Source organism: Oncorhynchus mykiss, unplaced genomic scaffold (assembly GCF_013265735.2).
Source record: "Oncorhynchus mykiss isolate Arlee unplaced genomic scaffold, USDA_OmykA_1.1 un_scaffold_266, whole genome shotgun sequence".
In the NCBI taxonomy this organism is placed as follows: Eukaryota; Metazoa; Chordata; class Actinopteri; order Salmoniformes; family Salmonidae; genus Oncorhynchus; species Oncorhynchus mykiss.
The window spans coordinates 97,539-121,360 of NW_023493722.1; the positions used below are offsets into that span (position 1 = coordinate 97,539).

Sequence of the window (23,822 nt, forward strand, 5' to 3'; positions counted from 1 at the left end):
GTGGATTCTCAGTCATTCCTCTCAAGGAACAAAAAACGTATCATATTTCACTGGCTATTTGTAGTAGCCAAATGTGAATGGAATTATTATTATTCTACAATCATTCAGTTGACAATGTGACTGTGGTTGTGCTGTATGTGACTATGTGGTTGTACTGAATGTGACTATGTGATTGTACTGAATGTGGTTGTACTGTACGTGATTGTAAGTGTTTGACATGGGTCTAATTGAGGCCCCCCCCCCCACACACACTTAACACTAGTTTTTATCCATAGAAATCCTCACTTGCTGATGAAGACCTATAGTGGTTGAAATCAATGTAAAATACAGTATGAACACTGCTGCCTTAAAACTCTTTTATTAAGATGTGGATCATTATTGCTCATTTAAATGAGTCTGTGCAGTGTCAAAATAATACACCTGATACATAAGGGGGGAAAAAATGCTAAAAATACCACAAGACATGAAATAATGGCATTATGGGAAAATAATACATACTGTATTTCACAGAGTATTTGACAAACTCTTTATTTACGTTACAAAACTGACAACTACTGTGACGATGTGTTAGCACAGCATGTGTCATCATTCCCCTGCAGTGTGTGGATTTACACAGCAATATAGCAGACAGCTTAAATAGTTTATTTTTATTTAACCTTTATTTCACTAGACAAGTCAGTTAAGAACAAATTCTTATTTACAATGATGGCCAAACCCGGACGACGCTGGGCCAATTATGCGGCACAATATGGGACTCCCAATCACTTGGGAGTGGGAAGGATACCAAATCCAATATCACACACTTCTTCCTTAGTATTCTGAGAACTGTCAGATAGCTGTGAGAGCTATGAGTGGATCGTGGACCCATGCATAAATGATAACTTTACTGTAACTCAGTGGGGCAAGTAGAACATCCGGGTTAGTGTATGTGCATTATCTGGACAGTTGATTGTCTTTGTCTCAAAGCCTTTCCATTTCTGGGGTATTGAAGAAGCTTCTGATCTCAACCTTGTTGACAGGTAAGAAACACTTGGTTAGTGTATGTGTCTTATCCAATGGGTTGTCAGGTGAACGTTGAAGATGCTTCTTGGAGGTGATCTAATGATGTCATTGAATCGATGTCATTGAGTTGCTCACTGGACAAGACAATTATTCACTGAAAATTAAATCTGTCTTTCATTTCACTTTTGTTGATACTTGATTGGCTATTTGCTGTCTTTTGAAAATACAAAAATAAATATAACTGTTTTATGACGCACTTGTAGACATTCATTGTTTTCAAAATCATATTTTCAGCAAAACAGATACATACGTTTACAATATGACATCAAATCAAATAAAAATAAAGTAAGTGATATGTAAATGATTGGCAAAAGGCTCCAACCACCCAAGTCATAGACTGTTCACTCTGCTACCACACGGCAAGCAATACGAGAGCACCAAGTCTGGGACAAAAGGCTCCTTAACAGCTTCTACCCCCAAGTCATTAGACTGCTGAACAGCTTCTACCCCCAAGTCATTAGACTGCTGAACAGCTTCCACCCCCAAGCCATTAGACTGCTGAACAGCTTCTACCTCCAAGTCATTAGACTGCTGAATAGCTTCTACCCCCAAGTCATTAGACTGCTGAACAGCTTCTACCTCCAAGTCATTAGACTGCTGAACAGCTTCTAACCCCAAGTCATTAGACTGCTGAACAGCTTCTACCCCCAAGTCATTAGACTGCTAAACAGCTTCTACCCCCAAGTCATAAGACTGCCGAACAGCTTCTACCCCCAAGTCATTAGACTGCTGAACAGCTTCTACCCCCAAGTCATTAGACTGCTGAACAGCTTCTACCCCCAAGCCATTAGACTGCTGAACAGCTTCTACCCCCAAGTCATTAGACTGCTAAACAGCTTCTACCCCCAAGTCATTAGACTGCTAAACAGCTTCTACCCCCAAGTCATAAGACTGCTGAACAGCTTCTACCCCTAAGTCATTAGACTGCTGAACGTTAATTAAATGGCCACCTGCACTATTTGCATTGACCCCCTTTGTTATTGATGTATTTTTCTAATTGTTTTCCACTGACTCTCTTGAATTGGCTCGATGCACATTCACTACACTCTACCCACACATTCACTGTGACACTGACCGACTTTCACACTAGCTGCTGCTACTGTGTTTATTTTCTATCCTGATTGCCTAGTCACTTTTACCCTTACCTACATGTACATACTGTATTACCTCAACTACCTCGCACCCATGCACATTGACTCGGTACTGGTACTCCTTGTATATAGCCTTGTTATTGTTATTGTGTTACTATTTAGAAAATATTTTCTTACTTTTTAACTCTGCATTGTTGGGAATGGGCTCGTAATAAAGCATCTCACAGTTGTTTTCGGCGTATGTGACCAATACGATTAGATTCTCATCTGAACAAATGAATGCTCTCGTTGTTATAATGAGGAATTTATTTAAATAATTTGGTTTTCCTTGAAGATTTGAATGGGCTGAGAAAGCCTTTCGTGATGGATCTAGACAATCTGGTGAAAAGGGAGGGTTTGCGACTCTTCTCTTCAAGTGGGAAGGACGATGCGATATCATAAATTCCCTCTGGAGAAAAGGAGCCATGAGATGTTGTCATCGTCTCTGCAACGAAAGACCATCCAGCATGCCATCAATTTACATTTTTACTAATTTATCAGACACTCTTATCCAGAGAGACTTACAAGGAGCAATTAGGATTAGGACCTATCGGTTACTGGCCCAACCTCTTAACCCACTAGGCTACCACCCAGCCCACATTACAGTATGTCATAGGTAACAACTCAGAGGAGTACAATGTCTTTCCAAATGAATTAGTGGAATGGTAAAGGGATAATGTCTCAGTCTTGACTGAGCAGCAGCCTAAACAGCAGCAGGGCTTACCTGTAAAGTACACAGTAGGGGAAATGTTCTGAGGCTGGTACTCCAGAGACTCTTGAGGACAGAGGTTCTTACTAACTTTCTTGGAACCCTGGTTGGTGGGAAAAGGCACATTAAAACAAACTGAAGTGTTTTCAATATCTTAAAGTACAGCATATCAACTGCAAAGAAGCAGTGCAATGCCATGACACAAATAATCATATATGTTATTGTGTTATAACAGTGTTATTCATGAAAGATGTATGTGTACTATACCTTTGTATTGAAGGTGAGGACCTGCTCTCCAGTACTGCTGATGGTATCCCTTTCCAAATCAAACACGCCTTCTACAATGTCACTGGTGGCCACGCTGGTAGCGGACTCAAAATAACATTTAGCAGTGGCTTTGGTGATCATTTGAAGAATGACCATGCAAGTAGAAGTCTTTGGATCGTTCTGGACTGAAACATCAAAGTTTATGTTTTCATACTCATCTGACCACTGTCTCAGGAAGCACTTCACTGTCTCTTCAGCAAATATCTGGAGAAGCTGAGAGGAGAGCTCCTTGGATATGGCACATTGTTCCTTTCCCCATTTCAGCCTTGAAAGAATGGAGTCTGAAGCACTTTTGGCTGCTTCCAATGTTAAGACCTGTGGAGTGCTGTGGCTGTCCTGAATGGCTATCACTTTATCCACCAATTCATGGCTGAAAATGTGGATGGTCCAAGTGGAAATGATTTTTCTCAATTTCCTAACAGCAGATCGGAGGTCGTCAAGATGAGAAGCACCCTGTCCATTTTCCTGTGTGTTCTCAACACTTTCCACCATAATGTCCACTACCACCCCAGCAGCTTGCCTGACTTTGTCCACAAAGGTTACAGGAAGTAAGTCCTCTGTGTGAAAGAAGTCCTCAATGATTGTGTTTCTAACAATGGGAAAGTCAATCTGAGCAGGATCTTCAGTGGGGATGGGAGTCCCGGGTAAGGCAAAGTGCCATTTCGACTGCCTTAATTTTGAAGTAGGTGTTAGAGAGATGGAGGAGCGTGAAGAAGAGGTATTTCTTGTATTTTGGCTGTCAGCACTCCTACAACGGATCGTGTCAATATCCTCCAGCATGGATCCTGAGAGCTCAGTGGTTTTAGGTAGTAATTTGTGCGGAATGTCCACACAGGCATCGTTTCCACCAGGTGTAACACTGCTCTGGTTGACCTCAAGATGGCCGAGACTTGCTCTTTGTGATGCAGGACTGCTTTGATATGTAAAGATTTGGATTGAACCAAGTGTTGTGTCTGATCTTTGAAGATCTTTTCGGAGAAACTCCGTAATCTTACTTTGCAGACTGTAGTAGATGTTACGAGCAACAGACCAGATTCTTTTCTCAGAAACCTGTCCAGTGGTGAGCAGGGAGGTTCCAGATACCATGTCAGATGATTGGGTGGTCTGGGTGAGCTCCTGCTGGTCTTTCACCATGGTTTGTATAATATCAGTAGAAGTGGTGGATGTAGATACAGACTGGAGGTACTTATCCGTTGTACCTTCCTCCGCAATGTTAAATGATCTAGAGATTACCTCACTCACTCCTTTCTCAGCTTTGGTTTGGAACTCATGACTAGAACGTTTTTGGAGGCTCTTTGTTGAAAGACTGTGGGAAGATGCAATGCCTTTGGAGGCAGCCGTGCTGCAATCTAGACTTACTGGAGAGGTTCGCTCAGGAGAACCTTGGAGATGTTCAAACATGTCTTCACATGGTGTTGGGGACCTTGACAAGGAGATGTCCTTCAGCTGAGACAGAACACCACCTACCAATATGTTGACCTCAAGGGACATATCAGATATTTTCTTTCCTACTGTGGAGAAGCAAGGTGCATTTGATGCCTGATCCTCGCATGAGGTCAAGATTGTTGAAATGACCTCTTTGGTACTATTGGTCAGTAGAGCCTCGTCTGTTTCAGTCCAGAGAAGTTTTGAACTCTCGCTGACACCCCTGTGTAGAGCCACTTCAAGGTTCAAACTGTGCAAGTGAGGCACACTCTTACTAGCTTGCCTCAAGTCCTGGCTTGCCAAACAAATGTGCTCCTTAGTCCCAAGATGTCCAGAGTCCTCTGTGGGTATATGACTAGACATTCTGCTCAGCATGTCTGACCTCCGCTGATGAATGATGAAGTCCTTTAATGTCTTCTTAATATTGTTATATAAACTAGTGGTAGCAGACCAGATCCTGCTCTGAAGCTTTTGTGCATTTTCCTGGAGGTCAGGTTCTCTCTCCTCTACTTCTGCAGGTTGCGCCGAGGTCTGCAGGTCTTCCACAAATGTTTCAATGATGCCAAAGGCAGCAGAATCCGCACAAATATCCTTTGACCATGTGTACTGGTTTTGAATGGAACAAGACCTGGATGCTACAGAATAAGCAGGCTTTGCACTAGTTAAGCTACTGGCGGACTTTTTAACTAGGAACTCACTCACTGATTGAGTGGCATTTCTCTTAAATTCCTCACTTGAGAGTTTTCTAATACAATCTAACAGACTGGTCAAAGAAGCTGTGGCCTTACTTCTGCTGTCCTCAATTTGACAGGGGAACTCACATACTATTGGTGATGAGGACCTGGAATGGGCAATATCCCCAAGCTGAGCCAGAACACCCTCTACAAATTTCTCTCTCTCAATAGAGAAGCCTGATCCTTTTTCTCCAACAGTGTACAGGGCGTCCTCCTTTGACATCTCAGTGTTGTACAAGACCAGAAGCTCTGAGATGACTTCTTTGGTGCAAGTTGTCAGAAGGAGCTTGCTTTCTTCTGACTCAGTTTTTGCCCAAAGGAGTTTTGAGCTCTCACTTAGGCCTCTTTGTAAAGTAACTTCACCAGTGGACTCTGGCAACTGAGGCTCACTCTTACTGGGCCTATATTTCATGTCTAAGCAAGGAAGTGGAACTGTCTCCTTAAACTCAGAATTTGTGATGTTGTCATCAGATGTGACAATGCTCTTTAGGGCAAATCTCTGAAGCTTGTCGAAATAATCTTTCAAGTTGTTTTGGATGCTGTGGTAAATGTGAACAGCAGCAGACCAGGCACTCTTCTGTTGGGGACTCTCTTCAGATTCAGCCAAGGACTTCATATCTGACACGAAAGTCTTAACAACTACTGACGCTGCTGAGCCCACTGGGTGAATTGACTCTGTCTTTACAATGCCAGACAATGTTTGACCTGATACAGCACCTGTTAACTCAGACTGAATGACTGAACTAAGAAAGCTCAAACTACTGACTTTTTTGTCAAGAACTCCACTCACTGCTTGTATTGCTGATGTTTGAAACTCCCGGCTAGAGAGTTTTTGGATGCTCTTAGATGTGAGCGTGCAGGAGGAACCAGATTCACTAATATTGTAGCTGCTCTCGTATTTCCTTATCAGGGCATCAAGATCCTCAATGAAGCCAACATGCGATGCCAAAAACGTGATCTTGTCCTTCAGATCTTCCAGCAAATTCTGTTCGTTCTCGTCAACAAAAGCCACCATTGTGTCAGAGATGGTGGTCATGACTTGCCCTGTTAGACTCTTGCTCTCTTGGTCAACTTTTTCAAGTTTAAAAGCCAGCTCTCTCACCATGCTCTCAGTCACCTTGGTCTGTGAGTCTCCCCTTACCGGTGTCACTAGAGAGGTTTGACTTGCGGAGGCACTCTTAAAGACCATTGATAAGGCCGACTTGACATCTTTAGCCAACTCTGCCATTACAGCAGGGGTTAGCATCATAGAGCCTGCACTTCCAGATGGAGAATTGGACATGCATGCAAGTTTGGAGAGAGAACCTTGCAGGCTGTCCTGCACACAGGTGACAAGGGTGTCCTCTGAGACACCTAAGAGGACTTGTAGCGTCTCAGAATTGGTTGTTTTCTTCTGCACATCAGACAGAGAGGTTAGAGTCCTTGGGGAAAAAAACCGCAGAAATCATCAAAGTCAAACAAATAATATGTAAGGCTGTGATGCACATTCAGTGTGTCAAATACATCTGCACCATTGAAAACAATGAGGAAAACGCTGCTGTTTCTCTGAGAAAAAACCTTAGTGTGATGTCAGCCTAACTGCTTAATTTCTAAAGCCCAATAAAATGTATTTTGTATAAGTCATTTGTATTGAAACTGGCCTGTAGATATCTATCTATCCTGGCAATATCTATCCTCTACAAAAATCCAAATTGCTATAAACTTCAAATACTGTAACTTCTAATAACTTCAAGGACAATCATAAATACAAGGCAGTTTGAAGAATGTTAAAGGGAAATTTCTAAATGTTTCAACTTCATATTCATCATCTCCAGCACCACCCCAACATCAGCATATGTGAAAAATGGGCATTTCTATGTTTTGTAGTAAAAAAGAAAGAGGAAGATAAGTGTTTTCTATGACATCATCAACCAATTAGCAGGCAATGCCTACTCATAATTGGTTAAAATCACACGATGCACACTGATGATGTCATTAGAATCTAGAGCTGAGCATTTAACCAACATTTTTGTTATTTTTCGGTTTTTAAACAATTAATTGACCGACGTCGGCTCAATTATTTGAATTCCATATAGTTAATTTTTTTCTTCTTCTGTGAGCTCGACGCTCAGTTTCTGTAGAGATAAATCAGATCAAGCACGAACTATGCAATGTAGTAGGGAGTTGTAGTTTCCAACAGGCCAATATTCTACATAGTTTAGCACAGAAAATACGGCAATTAATTCCCATAATCCATTGCACGCCCACTTGCTTGTCCACTCTGTGTGGAGCAGATACGGAAACCTCATTGACTGAGACGGAGAGACGAGAGAATGCATGAGAGAGATAAAAAGCAGTTGCGTTGCGAGGATTCTCTACCTGGAAATACATGATCTAAGTGATTGACAGTTGGTGTTCAGCGGTCATAAAAGTAGGTCTTATTTACTTAGAAGAACTACTAAAATAGTGATTTTGTCAGACAGGATAAGCAGCAGCTCTATAGAGATGAGTTGATGACTTGGAATGAAATAATAAAGTCATCAAATAAATATTTTATATGAGAAAGTAAATGATGGTTGATAAGTCATAAACAGTAATGGACAGTCACTACCATCATGGGACTTTTATTCATTGTTTTATTATGTGTTGTTACAGCATTCAACACACATAATCCATAGTGCATTCAATGTCTAAAAAAAGTATTGAAATCCAAAACCGTGATTATTTTTTAAATATTTGAATGGAAACCAAACCAACCTCAAAAAGCACTAATTTCTCAGCACTATTGGAAACAGTTACGTCCCTCTATATTTTTTTTACTACAAAGCATGGAAATGTGTAATTTTCACATATGGTGATGCTGGAGATGAATATGAAGTTGTTAAATTTCCCTTTAAGAACATACCTCATGGCCCCCTTGGGCAGGTAGCTTCCACTGCCCAGACTGCCCTTAGTCAGGTAAATCTCCTTGAACTTAAGTTGTGATTCCTGTTCTTCTTCCTCTTCCTGCTCCATACAGTTGGAGGAAGGGTAGGGAGTCGGGATGCGAAAGCTATTGTAAGACTTTCGACTGCCTGGCCTCTTAGGTACACCAGCCTCAGTAAATCTCACGCGGGACTTGGTGTTAGTCTTATCGTCTAACAGACTGGTGAGTGACGCTGTGAGAGATCTCTGTGACAATGGAGAAGAGGCAGCATCTTGGATGCCCAGTAGTTCGTAAAGACCTGGGATGATGATCTGCATCAGCTTGTCCGATAAAAACTGGACAATCCTCAGACACAAGCCGGCAAGCTGTTGTTTTGTCAGCTGTATTCCAGAAACAGAAGAAGTGTTTTAAAATGTTGCATAGTGCGTCTTTCAAAAGCTTATGAACAAGGTTAAACATTAGGCAGAGTTTTCATGGTAATCTGATTAAATTGTCAGTAACATGATCTTACCGGATCAAACATGCCCTCACGAATCCCCCTCCATTGCCTGAAAACAATATTGTTATAAATGTTGTCATATCAGGATGCGTGGCAGAATTGTTTTTATTTAATTATTTGCCTGATCGTGAAGTTATACTTGCTTTGTGTCAGTTGTTTTGGCAAAATTGCAATGTGACAACTTTTCTAGCACTGAACATTTTTTTCAGATTGATCAGTTTTTAATTTGATCCTATTTCCTTGAAGGTGTGATAGTACCAAAGAAAACAGAACATACTTCTCAGTTAGGTTTTGAAGGAAGTCCATAAGTGTCAGATGTTCCACATTGTTGAGCTTTCCCTCTTCTGTGGTTTCCATCACTGAGGTTGCTCTGCTCTTGGTAGAATTGCTCTGCTCCTGGTAGAAATATAATTATATTGCAAATAATCAAACTTAATAAACAACAAATATCATACTGAAATAATTATTAACTGTTAAAGAGGGGAGGAGCATTGGCAACGTTGGGCCAATTAAACAACTGCAACACAACAGAGATGGTTGTGGTACGTCAACATTGCCAATGATAGCATCACTATAACATTTTATTGGATTAATGTTGTAATATGAAATGACAAGGTCAATTTACCATCTCATTGACAGCTTCAGAGGTCAGGTGGTCATCCATCACACAGACAGGCAGGTCTAGAGACTGGGACAAGGCTCTATGGTCATAACCAGGAGAGAATGGAAACATCAGAGCAGTCCCAATGGCAGAATCTAACCACTGTCTTCATGTCAAAGACTCACTCACTCATTTGCTTTGTCAAACCTACACCTTAGAATGACTTCGATATTAAAAACCCAGGCTTTCCTAAAATGTTTACCTCAGCCAGTCTAGAACCCAGGTGTGTCTGCAAAACACATGTACTCCTCCATAAGGTTCATGGCTTGCCTATTGTTTTATCCCAGTACAAGAGGGGCAACTGGATTCAGGATTAAACACAAGCAGTCTTTAAGGTATATCTTATTACAGTTTAGGCCTACCTTATTATTTTCTTCCATCTGGCAATATCATTTTAAGGAATGAAATCTGTTTTGTTGCTAGCATTATTAGTAACTGTAGGAAAATACAGCTGTAGAGTACAAGAATCAGCTACTTTCTGAAGGGCAGCCAAGCTCATAAGCAATTTAGAACCTACAGACAATTATGACAAAGTTGGAACGCATGATTGCGTCACAAACGCCTTGTGGTCACATGTTATTTTAGGGCGTGGCTCCGCATTCGTGACCGGTTCTCATATTTCTATTTCCCGGTATCCGATAGTGCTGGATTTTGACATTAATACTTTTCTCATGCCGAAACCGGATTAAATACATACCGGTAGTTAAATGACAAAAATTATTATATTCGCAATGTCATTAAACAACAACAACATAAATAGCTACTACAATTTCTAAACATGATTTTGTCATCAGTTCAGTACCATTTGTTTGATTTTTGTGGACCCACGACTAGACTTTATCCATGTTAGTTAGTTGCTAGCGATGCTAGTCAGCATAGGCTGCTACGTGATAAACAGTTCGCGTTAGCGAATTAGCTACCTAGCTAGCCAGCCTAACAAGCTGTCAAATCCAGTGGAAACCGATGCAACCCTGCTGCCAAATAAGGGCTAGCTCGATGACCCGTGGTAACAGTGAGGTCCCCATGAGTTTCAAGGCTTTAATAAGTGCTATCGTGCAGAAAAAGCGAATAAAATACTGGTTGATGAGCTAGCTAAGTTAGCTAGCAAGACGGGTATGACCGTTAACAGCGTGCATGCACAAATGCATGACGACACATTGTATCTCAGTGAAGCAGACATGCAGAACGAGATCGCCCCACCAAGCCAGATAGTAGAGGGGTACAACAACGCCGGGACACAGAGGCATAGCTCATACAATTATATTTTGTCCGGGTCAATGACTATCCTTGTTGAATAATAAATACCTGCGTCAAATATATGGCATCGCATGCTAGTGCATAGATAGCTTGCATGAGTTTTAAAAAATCAGGTGACCACTAGATGTCCTCGTATATCCACATTTAGATCAAATATACTTGATTTTTCATCAGCACTGTGAATGACAAGCCCACTGAATCTAGTTTAATAATCTTTATACTCAGCAGGTAGAGGCATAGGTACTTCAAATCAGTGCTTAATTTGAGCCGGATCATGCCAGAACAGGATCCGGCACCTTTCCGTTCTGGACTGCTTTGTTCCGGAACCTATTTGGCCGATGAAAAATAATGTTCACTTTTTGCTATGTAACAATTATAATAAAAGCGATCAAAGTTCATTCGAGTTGCCTCTTCGTCAATTATCCTGCCCCCTCATCTCTCCAGAGTTGCACTTCATCATTTGTTTCCTTATAGAATCATAGCTGCATGAAGGGTTCTGGAGGAATTTTCTAAAGTTACGGAATTACTGCTGTCTGTTCAGAAATAAATTAAATCATTCAGAATAGCCTAATACGTCATGAGAAGCCCTATAATTGAGCTACAGAGGACCAATAGCTTCTTTTTTAAATAGCCTAGCTGCGGATTGTAGCCCAATAACAAAGAATAGCCTACAGTCGGGAACGCGAGGCAAATCTGTCAGTGAAAAAACAGCAGGCATACAAAACAGGCCTTTTGCAATATTTCAAATACAATCGAGGGAAAACACAGGTTGAAAAGCAATGACTCTTGCTGAAAAGATAAGACTATGCTGTAGACTACCAAAATATTTGATCAACTCCCAAACATTGTTTTACAAAACAGAGAGAGGGAGAGATAGGCTTTTGACACGAGCGCATCGACAATCTCCAGCGAGTGAGCTGCGCATCATTGGGTGAGTCAGTGAAACTGGAAAGCATTTTTAGGACTAATTTCCTCCTCATATTGTAGCCTACTATATGTTTCTCCACAAACCTAGGCCTATAGGCTATTGATGGATTCAAGACAAGGTCGTTTTTATTGATCTCAGATACTAAGTTTGTCAGTGTCAAAGTAGCCTGCCATTTCGATCATTTGTGCGGATTAAAAAAAAGATAATGCCAAAGTCTCCAGTCATGTAAAATTATGTAGAATTACACGAAATGCGGTTTTAAAAAGGCCAACACTTTCCCGGACCCTAGGCTACTAAAAATGTTCCCCATGTGTGCACCTTCTGTAAATGGCTCTACCCAAATGTGATGATATGCGTGAGTTCTCATATCTCATGAGTTCTGGTACCACAGAACCCCCCTCTAGCACCCATCCATCCTTCGGGACAGCTGGGTCCTGACAGACGTTGGCATCACCCCTAGCAGTGCCATCTGCTGCCTGCTGAAGGTACCAGCCGAACACCTAGCTGTTTCTACCCGTGCTTGAAAATGCATATCAAAGTGAGCTGGCTATTGCTTGAAACAGCTTCATACTATCATTAACATAAAGTGTTTCAGATATAGTGTGGTGATATATAGTATGGTTAAATAGTATGGTTAAATAGTATGGTTATATAGTATGATTATATATATTATGGTGATAAAGAGTGTGGTAATATATAGTATGGTGATATAGTATGGTTATATAGTATGATTATATAGTATGGTTATATAGTATGATTAGGTGATTTAGTTAATTCAAACAGGTGCCATTAATACAGGTAACGAGTGGAGGAAAGAGGAGCCTCTTAAAGAAGAAGTTACAGGTCTGTGAGAGCCAGAAATCTTGCTTGTTTGTAGGTGACCAAATACTTATTTTCCACCATAATTTGCAAATAAATTCATTAAAAATCCTACAATGTGATTTTTCTGGATTTTTTTTCTCATTTTGTCTGTTACAGGCCTCTCTCATCTTTTTAAGTGGGAGAACTTGCACAATTGGTGGCTGACTAAATACTTTTTTGCCCCACTGTAGTGGTGTGGTGGTAGTAGTGTGGTGGTATATAGTATGGTGATATATATAGTATATAGTATGTTGAGGTCACCCTGCTTGAGACTTAAAGTAATATTGCCCTTGCTCAACCAAGACCATGGTTATGGTAGAGTGATTGGTTAGTAAGAACACTGCTTCGTGAGTGTGAAGTGTTGTTGTACAGAGGTCCCTGGGTACATGTCCAGAGCCAGACAGGGACAGAACTCACTCTGTTCCACAAAGTTCTGTGGAAGATTTGCTAACAGAGGAGAGTGGTTATGTATCTAAGTACAAATGTAACCATCAGAATAATGTTTATTTGTGTTCCTTACTCCTTACTTACACATCCCATCATTGACATAGTCAAAGCCAGACCTTCTGTCTGTCTCTCCTTCTTGCTGGTTGACTAGAGTGGAAATCTATAGTATTGTATGGTTGACCTGGGATAGAGCTGAAATGTGGCCCGATGTAGTGTTGCCTTTGTACCAAACACCCTTACAGTCATAAACCTTTTCCCCATGTAATCGCCTCGACCTCAGTCTGGTGTTCGCTAACAGTATCTGAAGAGTCTGTATACCCAGTGGTGTATAGTACAATAGAGCACAGCAGAGTACAGCAGACTACAGTAGAGCACAGCAGAGTACAGCAGACAGAGTACAGCAGAGTACAGTAGAGCACAGCAGAGTACAGTAGAGCACAGGAGAGTACAGATGAGCACAGGAGAGTACAGTAGAGCACAGCAGACTACAGTAGAGCACAGCAGAGTACAGCAGACAATACAGCAGAGTACAGTAGAGCACAGCGGAGTACAGCAGACAGAGTACAGCAGAGTACAGTAGAGCACAGCAGAGTACAGCAGACAGAGCACAGCAGAGTACAGTAGAGTACAGTAGAGCACAGCAGGCCATGTAGTAGGAGAAGAAGAGGCCCTTTGGGTTCATTGAAATACATATTCATAATATTTCTGTTAACAATTTAATCTGCACCCAGATTAGTCTTCAATTTAATTTTCACCCAGATTAGTGTTCAATTTAATCTGCACCCAGATTAGTCTTCAATTTAATTTTCACCCAGATTAGTGTTCAATTTAATCTGCACCCAGATTGGTTTTCATTGTGATAGAACAAAACTCAGTACAGCACATGAATTAGAAAATGTTGTTACAAGTTTCAGCCACGAGATGGTGGTAGATTATAAGTTTAAATAGCATGGACCTTTGATTTGTCTCTGGATAGAAATTGCCCTTGGGCACAGATCTAGGATCAGTTTACTCTCACGAAATCCTAACCTTTACCATTAGCAGTAAAAACACAAACCAGACCTAAGATCAGTGCAAAGGAGCCACTTCATCTTACCCCTGTAATTATATGACTCCTAACTTATATATACTGAGTGTACCAAACATTAGAAACACCTTCCTAATATTGAGTTGCACCCCGCCTTTTGCCATCAGAACAGCCTCAATTCGTTGGGGCATGGACTCTACAAGGTGTTTGAAAGCGTTCCCCAGGGATGCTGGCCCATGTTGACTCCAATGCTTCCAACAGTTGTGCCAAGTTGGCTGGATGTTCTTTGGGTGGTGGACCATTCATGATACACACAGGAAACTGTTGAGTGTGAAAAACCCCAGCAGCATTGTAGTTCTTGACACAAACCGGTGCACCTGGCACCTACTACCCCGTTCAAAGACACTTAAATATTTTGTCTTGCCCATTCACCCTCTGAATGGCACACATACACAATCTATGCCTCAATTGTCTCAAGGCTTAAAAATCCTTCTTTAACCTGTCCGCTCCCCTACATCTACACTGAAGTGGATTTAACAAGTGACATCATTAAGGGATCATAGCTTTCACCTAGATTCACCTGGTCAGTCTTTGTCATGGAAAGAACAGGTGTTCATAATGTTTTGTTTACTCGGTGTATAAACACAACATAGGTATTTATGTAAAACAAGTGAATTTACTGTATGTCCATGGTCTTATACTTCAGCGGGAGCCGGTGGTGCGTGTGTTCAGTGCCGTGAAGGGGGAGACCCTCTCAGTCTTGGGCACTGTGTTTCTCCTGAGTACGTCTGTGGCCAGGCTCATGACCCTGGTGTCCCAGCAGTGTGGGCTTCCCGTCAGCTCCTTCAGACTGAGCTCTCCCACCGGCCTGCAACTCTACGACTGCAACCGGCTGAACGACTACGCCATTGACCTGGGTATGGCCTTCCTTGTGCAGTAGATCAATGGTCCTCTGGCTCAACACCTTATGGATGTAACACAGAGACAAATGGACTGTATGGAACACATTCTTGGTTCATGGAAACCAGGAGGACAACCTGCATGTGTCTCTGTCTCCCAGGGGCTACTCTACGGTTGGACACCTGGGATGGGTGGGCGGAGTTCCTCAGAGGCTGCTTCCTGGGACACAGACTGACCGTCCAACGACACCTGTCTAGGGAGAGACCTGTGATGAGGTCAGAATACACATCTACACACTGAACTGTATGATAGACTTACTATCAACAGTGATGGTACTGAACCTTTATACAGCTTACAATAATGGTACTGACCCTGTATATAGCTTACAATGATAGTACTGACCCTGTATATAGCTTACAATAATGGTACTGACCCTGTATATAGCTTACAATAATGGTACTGACCCTGTATATAGCTTACAATGATAGTACTGACCCTGTATATAGCTTACAATAATGGTACTGACCCTGTATATAGCTTACAATAATGGTACTGACCCTGTATATAGCTTACAATGATAGTACTGACCCTGTATATAGCTTACAATAATGGTACTGACCCTGTATATAGCTTACAATAATGGTACTGACCCTGTATAAAGCTTACAATGATAGTACTGACCCTGTATATAGCTTACAATAATGGTACTGACCCTGTATATAGCTTACAATAATGGTACTGACCCTGTATATAGCTTACAATGATGGTACTGACCCTGTATATAGCTTACAATGATAGTACTGACCCTGTATATAGCTTACAATGATAGTACTGACCCTGTATATAGCTTACAATGATAGTACTGACCCTGTATATAGCTTATGTTCTCGTGTTTTTTTCCTTCATACGTTTTTTCTCTTACCCTGATATTTAATACTGCATTGTGGGAAAGAGCTTGCAAGTAAGCATTTTACTGTACTATTTTATAACCCACTGTATCTTGTGAACTTGACAAAATAAATAAATAAATACATAAATACATTGATTCTGTATTATTCCAGGTTCCAGCTCCGGGTGGCACTCTACATCGCTGCTTCTCTGGGCCACCTGGACCTGGCCGGCTTGCTGCTGGAGAGGGGGGTGCGTGTCATTGAGCCGGTGGGGGTTCACCCTTACCGTGAGTGGTGCCACCAGACGGCCCACCCCGACGTCGCCAAGTGTCCCGCTGTCGCCTCCATCGAGCGCGGCCAGCTCACCATCCTCAAACTCTTTATTGCCAGCAGCGTTCTGACCCTTGCCTGTCGGGATCCCCAGGGTCGCGAACCCCTGAGGATCGCCCTTCAATACGGCCACAGGGAGTGTGTGAGTCACCTGGCCACCAAGCTGTGCTCTGTGGTGGTCCTCCCAGGTATGGCCCTGCCCATGCGGACATACCTCCAGATAAAGGGCTGGGTGAGGCTGGGGCAGAGGAGGGCAGCATCCAGGCACTGCATGGTCCTCAACAGGGCTCCGTTCAGGACCAGGGTGGGCGACACGGTCCTGGTGGACGGCTTCACCCTCCCCAAGATGTCTTCCAAGCCCAGGAGGAGTGAGGCCAAGGCGGGTATCAGGGTGATGTCCACAGCCTCTCAAAGTTTGACCCCCATCAACTGCCCATCTCATGTAACCTGCCCACTCCGCGCCCTGGCATCCCAGGATAAACCTCTTCAACTACCGAAGCAACACCCTGTGGCCACGAGTGATGAAAGAGAGAAGAAGAGGGGATGTGGAGGGAAGGGATGTGAGGAGGATGAGAGTGGGGATCAGAACAGCAACCAATGGAGGAGCAGAGTCCCGCTCCCGCCCATTTCCAGAGACACCAATCTCAGACCTGTGTTTGCCTCGCCAAACTCCGCCCAGATACTCACCACCTCACTGGAGGCCTTTTCTCTCCACTGCGACCGCACACCCAGAGAAAACGCCATATACTGTTTGGCCTTGGCCAGGTTAGTCCGAGTTTAAATGACAGCTACGGTGAATATGAATATTTCTCTGGAGGTTTCTTATGAAAGGTGTGAATACTGTCAGAAGAAGCCTCCTATAATCAGTGTGGGGGGGGGGGGGGGGAACACATGTAAAAGCTGTTTACACACTTTTTATTTTATTTTGTGCAAGCATTTACCCACCTTTTGTGGAAGATGCATTGAAAGTAGAGGGAGCGTTACTTCTTTAATCCTGAACGGCAATCAGCATTTACCAGTCAATGTTTTTACCACTACATCACTGCCTATGATATACCCTTATCCTCCCTGAATAGATTTCAGTACAAACAAATCATGAGCCAACCATCATGCTTAGAAGGTACATAATCAAATTAAATCGACTCAAACTTTAATTTGTCACATGCTAAATACAACAAGTGTAGATCTTTCCGTGAAATACTTTACTTACAAGCCCTTAACAAACAGTGCAGTTCAAGAAGAGTTGAAGAGAATATTTACCTAATAAACTAAAGTAACAAATAATAAAACAGTTGAACTTGTCCGGTGGCCATTTGATTAATTGTTCAGCAGTCTTATGACTTGGGGTTAGAAGCTGTTATAGGTTTACCCTAACAAGTCCTGAAACAAATCATGAGCCAACTATCATGCTTAGAAGGTATATAGTGTCAGTCTTATTGGTTCACCCTAACAAGTTGTTTCAGTATGGGGAGAGGATAGAATGTAAGGACGCTTCATTCATGTATTGAGGCCATTACATATACAGTATTTCACAATGCTAGGACACAGATTTGGTCTCCTAACCTTGTTCTGGTTGATTGACTCTCTAACAGTGCCTTCACACAGAGACCATGGTTGCAGCAGCTGAATGTAGCGCGGACTCTGTCCAGGAGGAGTGCTCAGCACATTGGGTAGACACCAGGATCCTGGTCATTAGGCATATTAAACATACTGAAACAAGGAGGGACAACCTGGAATTGTCCAAAAAGGAACTCTTATCTAATTTTTTTTATTTATTTTTTTACAGTGAACAAGATGAGACTGGAACGGATGATGCCTGAAACAATGCGGACAACTTAGAATTTCGTTCCTTTGGATGAGGCTTATAGATATAGTCAGTACTGTGTTTGATTTGTGTGCAGAAAGTTTACAACGGCAGGCAGTGGATTCTCAGTCATTCCTCTCAAGGAACAAAAAACGTATCATATTTCACTGGCTATTTGTAGTAGCCAAATGTGAATGGAATTATTATTATTCTAGAATCATTCAGTTGACTGAATGTGACTGTGGTTGTGCTGTATGTGACTATGTGGTTGTACTGTATGTGATTGTACTGAATGTGACTATGTGGTTGTGCTGTATGTGATTGTACTGAATGTGACTATGTGATTGTACTGAATGTGACTATGTGGTTGTGCTGTATGTGATTGTACTGTACGTAATTGTAAGTGTTTGACATGGGTCTAATTGAGGCTCCAACCCCCTGCCTTAAAACTCTTTTATTAAGATGTGGATCATTATTGCTCATATGAGTCTGTGCAGTGTCAAAATAATAAATTCTTATTTACAATGATGGCCAAACCCGGACGACGCTGGGCCAATTATGCAGCACCCTATGAAACTCCCAATCACTTGGGAGTGGGAAGGATACCAAATCCAATATCACACACTTCTTCCTTAGTATTCTGAGAACTGTCAGATAGCTGTGAGAGCTATGAGTGGATCGTGGACCCATGCATAAATGATAACTTTACTGTAACTCAGTGGGGCAAGTAGAACATCCGGGTTAGTGTATGTGCATTATCTGGACAGTTGATTGTCTTTGTCTCAAAGCCTTTCCATTTCTGGGGTATTGAAGAAGCTTCTGATCTCAACCTTGTTGACAGGTAAGAAACACTTGGTTAGTGTATGTGTCTTATCCAATGGGTTGTCAGGTGAACGTTGAAGATGCTTCTTGGAGGTGATCTAATGATGTCATTGAATCGCTGTCATTGAGTTGCTCACTGGACAAGACAATTATTCACTGAAAATTAAATCTGTCTTTCATTTCACTTATGTTGATACTTGATTGGCTATTTGCTGTCTTTTGAAAATACAAAAATAAATATAACTGTTTTATGAAACACTTGTAGACATTCATTGTTTTCAAAATCATATTTTCAGCAAAACAGATACATACGTTTACAATATGACATCAAATCAAATAAAAATAAAGTAAGTGATATGTAAATGATTGGCAAAAGGCTCCAACCACCCAAGTCATAGACTGTTCACTCTGCTACCACACGGCAAGCGATACGAGAGCACCAAGTCTGGGACAAAAGGCTCCTTAACAGCTTCTACCCCCAAGTCATTAGACTGCTGAACAGCTTCTACCCCCAAGTCATTAGACTGCTGAACAGCTTCTACCCCCAAGTCATTAGACTGCTGAACAGCTTCTACCTCCAAGTCATTAGACTGCTGAACAGCTTCTACCCCCAAGTCATTAGACTGCTGAACAGCTTCTACCCCCAAGTCATTAGACTGCTGAACAGCTTCCACCCCAACTCATTAGACTGCTGAACAGCTTCTACCCCCAAGTCATTAGACTGCTGAACAGCTTCTACCCCCAAGTCATTAGACTGCTGAACAGCTTCTACCCTCAAGTCATTAGACTGCAGAACAGCTTCTACCCCCAAGTCATTAGACTGCTGAACAGCTTCCACCCTCAAGTCATTAGACTGCTGAACAGCTTCTACCCCCAAGTCATTAGACTGCTGAACAGCTTCTACCCCCAAGTCATTAGACTGCTGAACAGCTTCCACCCCCAACTCATTAGACTGCTGAACAGCTTCTACCCCCAAGTCATTAGACTGTTGAACAGCTTCTACCCCCAAGTCATTAGACTGCTGAACAGCTTCTACCCTCAAGTCATTAGACTGCTGAACAGCTTCTACCCCCAAGTCATTAGACTGCTGAACAGCTTCTACCCCCAAGTCATTAGACTGCTGAACAGCTTCTACCCCCAAGTCATTAGACTGCTGAACAGCTTCCACCCCCAACTCATTAGACTGCTGAACAGCTTCTACCCCCAAGTCATTAGACTGCTGAACAGCTTCTACCCCCAAGTCATTAGACTGCTGAACAGCTTCTACCCCCAAGTCATTAGACTGCTGAACAGCTTCTACCCCCAAGCCATAAGACTGCTGAACAGCTTCTACCCCCAAGCCATTAGACTGCTGAACAGCTTCTACCCCCAAGCCATCAGACTGCTGAACGTTAATTAAATGGCCACCTGCACTATTTGCATTGACCCCCTTTGTTATTGATGTATTTTTCTAATTGTTTTCCACTGACTCTCTTGAATTGGCTCGATGCACACTCACTACACTCTACCCACACATTCACTGTGACACTGACCGACTTTCACACTAGCTGCTGCTACTGTGTTTATTATCTATCCTGATTGCCTAGTCACTTTTACCCTTACCTACATGTACATACTGTATTACCTCAACTACCTCCCACCCATGCACATTGACTCGGTACTGGTACTCCTTGTATATAGCCTTGTTATTGTTATTGTGTTACTATTTAGAAAACATTTTCTTACTTTTTAACTCTGCATTGTTGGGAATGGGCTCGTAATAAAGCATCTCACAGTTGTTTTCGGCGTATGTGACCAATACGATTAGATTCTCATCTGAACAAATGAATGCTCTCGTTGTTATAATGAGGAATTTATTTAAATAAATGTGGTTTTCCTTGAAGATTTGAATGGGCTGAGAAAGCCTTTCGTGATGGATCTAGACAATCTGGTGAAAAGGGAGGGTTTGCGACTCTTCTCTTCAAGTGGGAAGGACGATGCGATATCATAAATTCCCTCTGGAGAAAAGGAGCCATGAGATTTTGTCATCGTCTCTGCAACGAAAGACCATCCAGCATGCCATCAATTTACATTTTTTCTCATTTATCAGACATCAGACAGACTTATCCAGAGAGACTTACAAGGAGCAATTAGGATTAAGTGCCTTGCTCAAGAGCACATTGACAGATTTTGCCTCGTGAACTCAGGGATTCTGAACCAGCAACCTATCGGTTACTGGCCCAACCTCTTAACCCACTAGGCTACCACCCAGCCCACAGTACAGTATGTCATAGGTAACAACTCAGAGGAGTACAACGTCTTTCCAAATGAATTAGTGGAATGGTAAAGGGATAATGTCTCAGTCTTGACTGAGCAGCAGCCTAAACAGCAGCAGGGCTTACCTGTAAAGTACACAGTAGGGGAAATGTTCTGAGGCTGGTACTCCAGAGACTCTTGAGGACAGAGGTTCTTACTAACATTCTTGGAACCCTGGTTGGTGGGAAAAGGCACATTAAAACAAACTGAAATGTTTTCGATATCTTAAAAGTACAGCATATCAACTGCAAAGAAGCAGTGCAATGCCATGACACAAAGAATCATATAAAAGGTCAACAGCAGTGTTATTCATGAAAGATGTATGTGTACTATACCTTTGTATTGAAGGTGAGGACCTGCTCTCCAGTACTGCTGATGGTATCCCTTTCCAAATCAAACACGCCTTCTACAATGTCACTGGTGGCCACGCTGGTAGCGGACTCAAAATAACATTTAGCAGTGGCTTTGGTGATCATTTGAAGAATGACCATGCAAGTAGAAGTCTTTGGATCGTTCTGGACTGAAACATCAAAGTTTATGTTTTCATACTCATCTGACCACTGTCTCAGGAAGCACTTCACTGTCTCTTCAGCAAATATCTGGAAAAGCTGAGAGGAGAGCTCCTTGGATATGGCACATTGTTCATTTCCCCATTTCAGCCTTGAAAGAATGGAGTCTGAAGCACTTTTGGCTGCTTCCAATGTTAAGACCTGTGGAGTGCTGTGGCTGTCCTGAAGGGCTATCACTTTATCCACCAATTCATGACTGAAAATGTGGATGGTCCAAGTGGAAATGATTTTTCTCAATTTCCTAACAGCAGATCGGAGGTCGTCAGGATGAGAAGCACCCTGTCCATCTTCCTGTGTGTTCTCAACACTTTCCACCATAATGTCCACTACCACCCCAGCAGCTTGCCTGACTTTGTCCACAAAGGTTACAGGAAGTAAGTCCTCTGTGTGAAAGAAGTCCTCAATGATTGTGTTTCTAACAATGGGAAAGTCAATCTGAGCAGGAAACTCAGTGGGGATGGGAGTCCCGGGTAAAGCAAAGTGCCATTTCGACTGCCTTAATTTTGAAGTAGGTGTTAGAGAGATAGAAGAGCGTGAAGAAGAGGTATTTCTTGTATTTTGGCCGTCAGCACTCCTACAACGGATCGTGTCAATATCCTCCAGCATGGATCCTGAGAGCTCAGTGGTTTTAGGTAGTAATTTGTGCGGAATGTCCACACAGGCATCGTTTCCACCAGGTGTAACACTGCTCTGGTTGACCTCAAGATGGCCGAGACTTGCTCTTTGTGATGCAGGACTGCTTTGATATGTAAAGATTTGGATTGAACCAAGTGTTGTGTCTGATCTTTGAAGATCTTTTCTGAGAAACTCCGTAATCTTACTTTGCAGACTGTAGTAGATTTTACGAGCAACAGACCAGATTCTTTTCTCAGAAACCTGTCCAGTGGTGAGCAGGGAGGTTCCAGATACCATGTCAGATGATTGGGTGGTCTGGGTGAGCTCCTGCTGGTCTTTCACCATGGTTTGTATAATATCAGTAGATGTGGTGGATGTAGATACAGACTGGAGGTACTTATCTGTTGTACCTTCCTCCACAATGTTAAATGATCTAGAGAGGACCTCACTCACTCCGTTCTCAGCTTTGGTTTGGAACTCATGACTAGAACGTTTTTGGAGGCTCTTTGTTGAAAGACTGTGGGAAGATGCAATGCCTTTGGAGGCAGCAGTGCTGCAATTTAGACTTACTGGAGAGGTTCGCTCAGGAGAACCTTGGAGACGTTCAAACATGTCTTCACATGGTGTTGGGGACCTTGACAAGGAGATGTCCTTCAGCTGAGACAGAACACCACCTACCAACATGTTGACCTCAAGGGACATATCAGATATTTTCTTTCCTACTGTGGAGAAGCAAGGTGCATTTGATGCCTGATCCTCGCATGAGGTCAAGATTGTTGAAATGACCTCTTTGGTACTATTGGTCAGTAGAGCCTCGTCTGTTTCAGTCCAGAGAAGTTTTGAACTCTCGCTGACACCCCTGTGTAGAGCCACTTCAAGGTTCAAACTGTGCAAGTGAGGCACACTCTTACTAGCTTGCCTCAAGTCCTGGCTTGCCAAACAAATGTGCTCCTTAGTCTCAAGATGTCCAGAGTCCTCTGTGGGTATATGACTAGACATTCTGCTCAGCATGTCTGACCTCCGCTGATGAATGATGAAGTCCTTTAATGTCTTCTGAATATTGTTATATAAACTAGAGGTAGCAGACCAGATCCTGCTCTGTAGCTTTTGTGCATTTTCCTGGAGGTCAGGTTCTCTCTCCTCTACTTCTACAGGTTGCGCCAAGCTCTGCAGGTCTTCCACAAATGTTTCAATGATGCCAAAGGCAGCAGAATCCGCACAAATATCCTTTGACCATGTGTACTGGTTTTGTATGGAACAAGACCTGGATGCTACAGAATAAGCAGGCTGTGCACTAGTTAAGCTACTGGTGGACTTTTTAACTAGGAACTCACTCACTGCTTGAGTGGCATTTCTCTTAAATTCCTCACTTGAGAGTTTTCTAATACAATCTAACAGACTGGTCAAAGAAGCTGTGACCTTACTTCTGCTGTCCTCAATTTGACAGGGGAACTCACATACTATTGGTGATGAGGCCCTGGAATGGGCAATATCCCCAAGCTGAGCCAGAACACCCTCTACAAATTTCTCTCTCTCAATAGAGAAGCCTGATCCTTTTTCTCCAACAGTGTACAGGGGGTCCTCCTTTGACATCTCAGTGTTGTACAAGACCAGAAGCTCTGAGA

The 23,822-nt window shown here is 42.4% G+C and overlaps 3 protein-coding genes across 4 annotated transcripts; 1 reads left to right on the forward strand and 2 right to left on the reverse strand.

The window, feature by feature from the left end:
• Positions 1-1,962: 1,962 nt before the first annotated feature.
• On the reverse strand, positions 1,963-8,814 carry LOC118948925. Its single transcript, XM_036973546.1, has 4 exons — positions 8,272-8,814; positions 3,169-6,808; positions 2,917-3,004; positions 1,963-2,637 (listed from the first exon to the last, which is right to left on the reverse strand). The coding sequence occupies exons 1-4, from the start codon at positions 8,607-8,609 to the stop codon at positions 2,459-2,461; spliced, it is 4,245 nt and encodes a 1,414-aa protein (XP_036829441.1). The 5' UTR covers positions 8,610-8,814; the 3' UTR covers positions 1,963-2,458.
• Positions 8,815-11,908: 3,094 nt separating this feature from the next.
• LOC110510918 (protein ANKUB1-like) lies at positions 11,909-18,974 on the forward strand. 2 transcript variants are annotated; one of them, XM_036973557.1, is made up of 5 exons: positions 11,909-12,175; positions 14,679-14,889; positions 15,033-15,147; positions 15,934-16,857; positions 17,685-18,974. In XM_036973557.1, exons 1-5 carry the CDS (start codon positions 12,164-12,166, stop codon positions 17,764-17,766), a joined length of 1,344 nt encoding a protein of 447 aa, XP_036829452.1. In that variant the 5' UTR covers positions 11,909-12,163; the 3' UTR covers positions 17,767-18,974. The 2 variants fall into 2 exon arrangements, with proteins under 2 accessions (XP_036829452.1, XP_036829453.1); XM_036973558.1 differs by having other exon boundaries at positions 11,909-12,122.
• Positions 18,975-20,436: 1,462 nt separating this feature from the next.
• Positions 20,437-22,667, reverse strand: LOC110514646. Its single transcript, XM_036973555.1, has 3 exons — positions 21,349-22,667; positions 21,100-21,187; positions 20,437-20,751 (listed from the first exon to the last, which is right to left on the reverse strand). Exons 1-3 carry the CDS (start codon positions 22,540-22,542, stop codon positions 20,576-20,578), a joined length of 1,458 nt encoding a protein of 485 aa, XP_036829450.1. The 5' UTR covers positions 22,543-22,667; the 3' UTR covers positions 20,437-20,575.
• Positions 22,668-23,822: the final 1,155 nt, after the last annotated feature.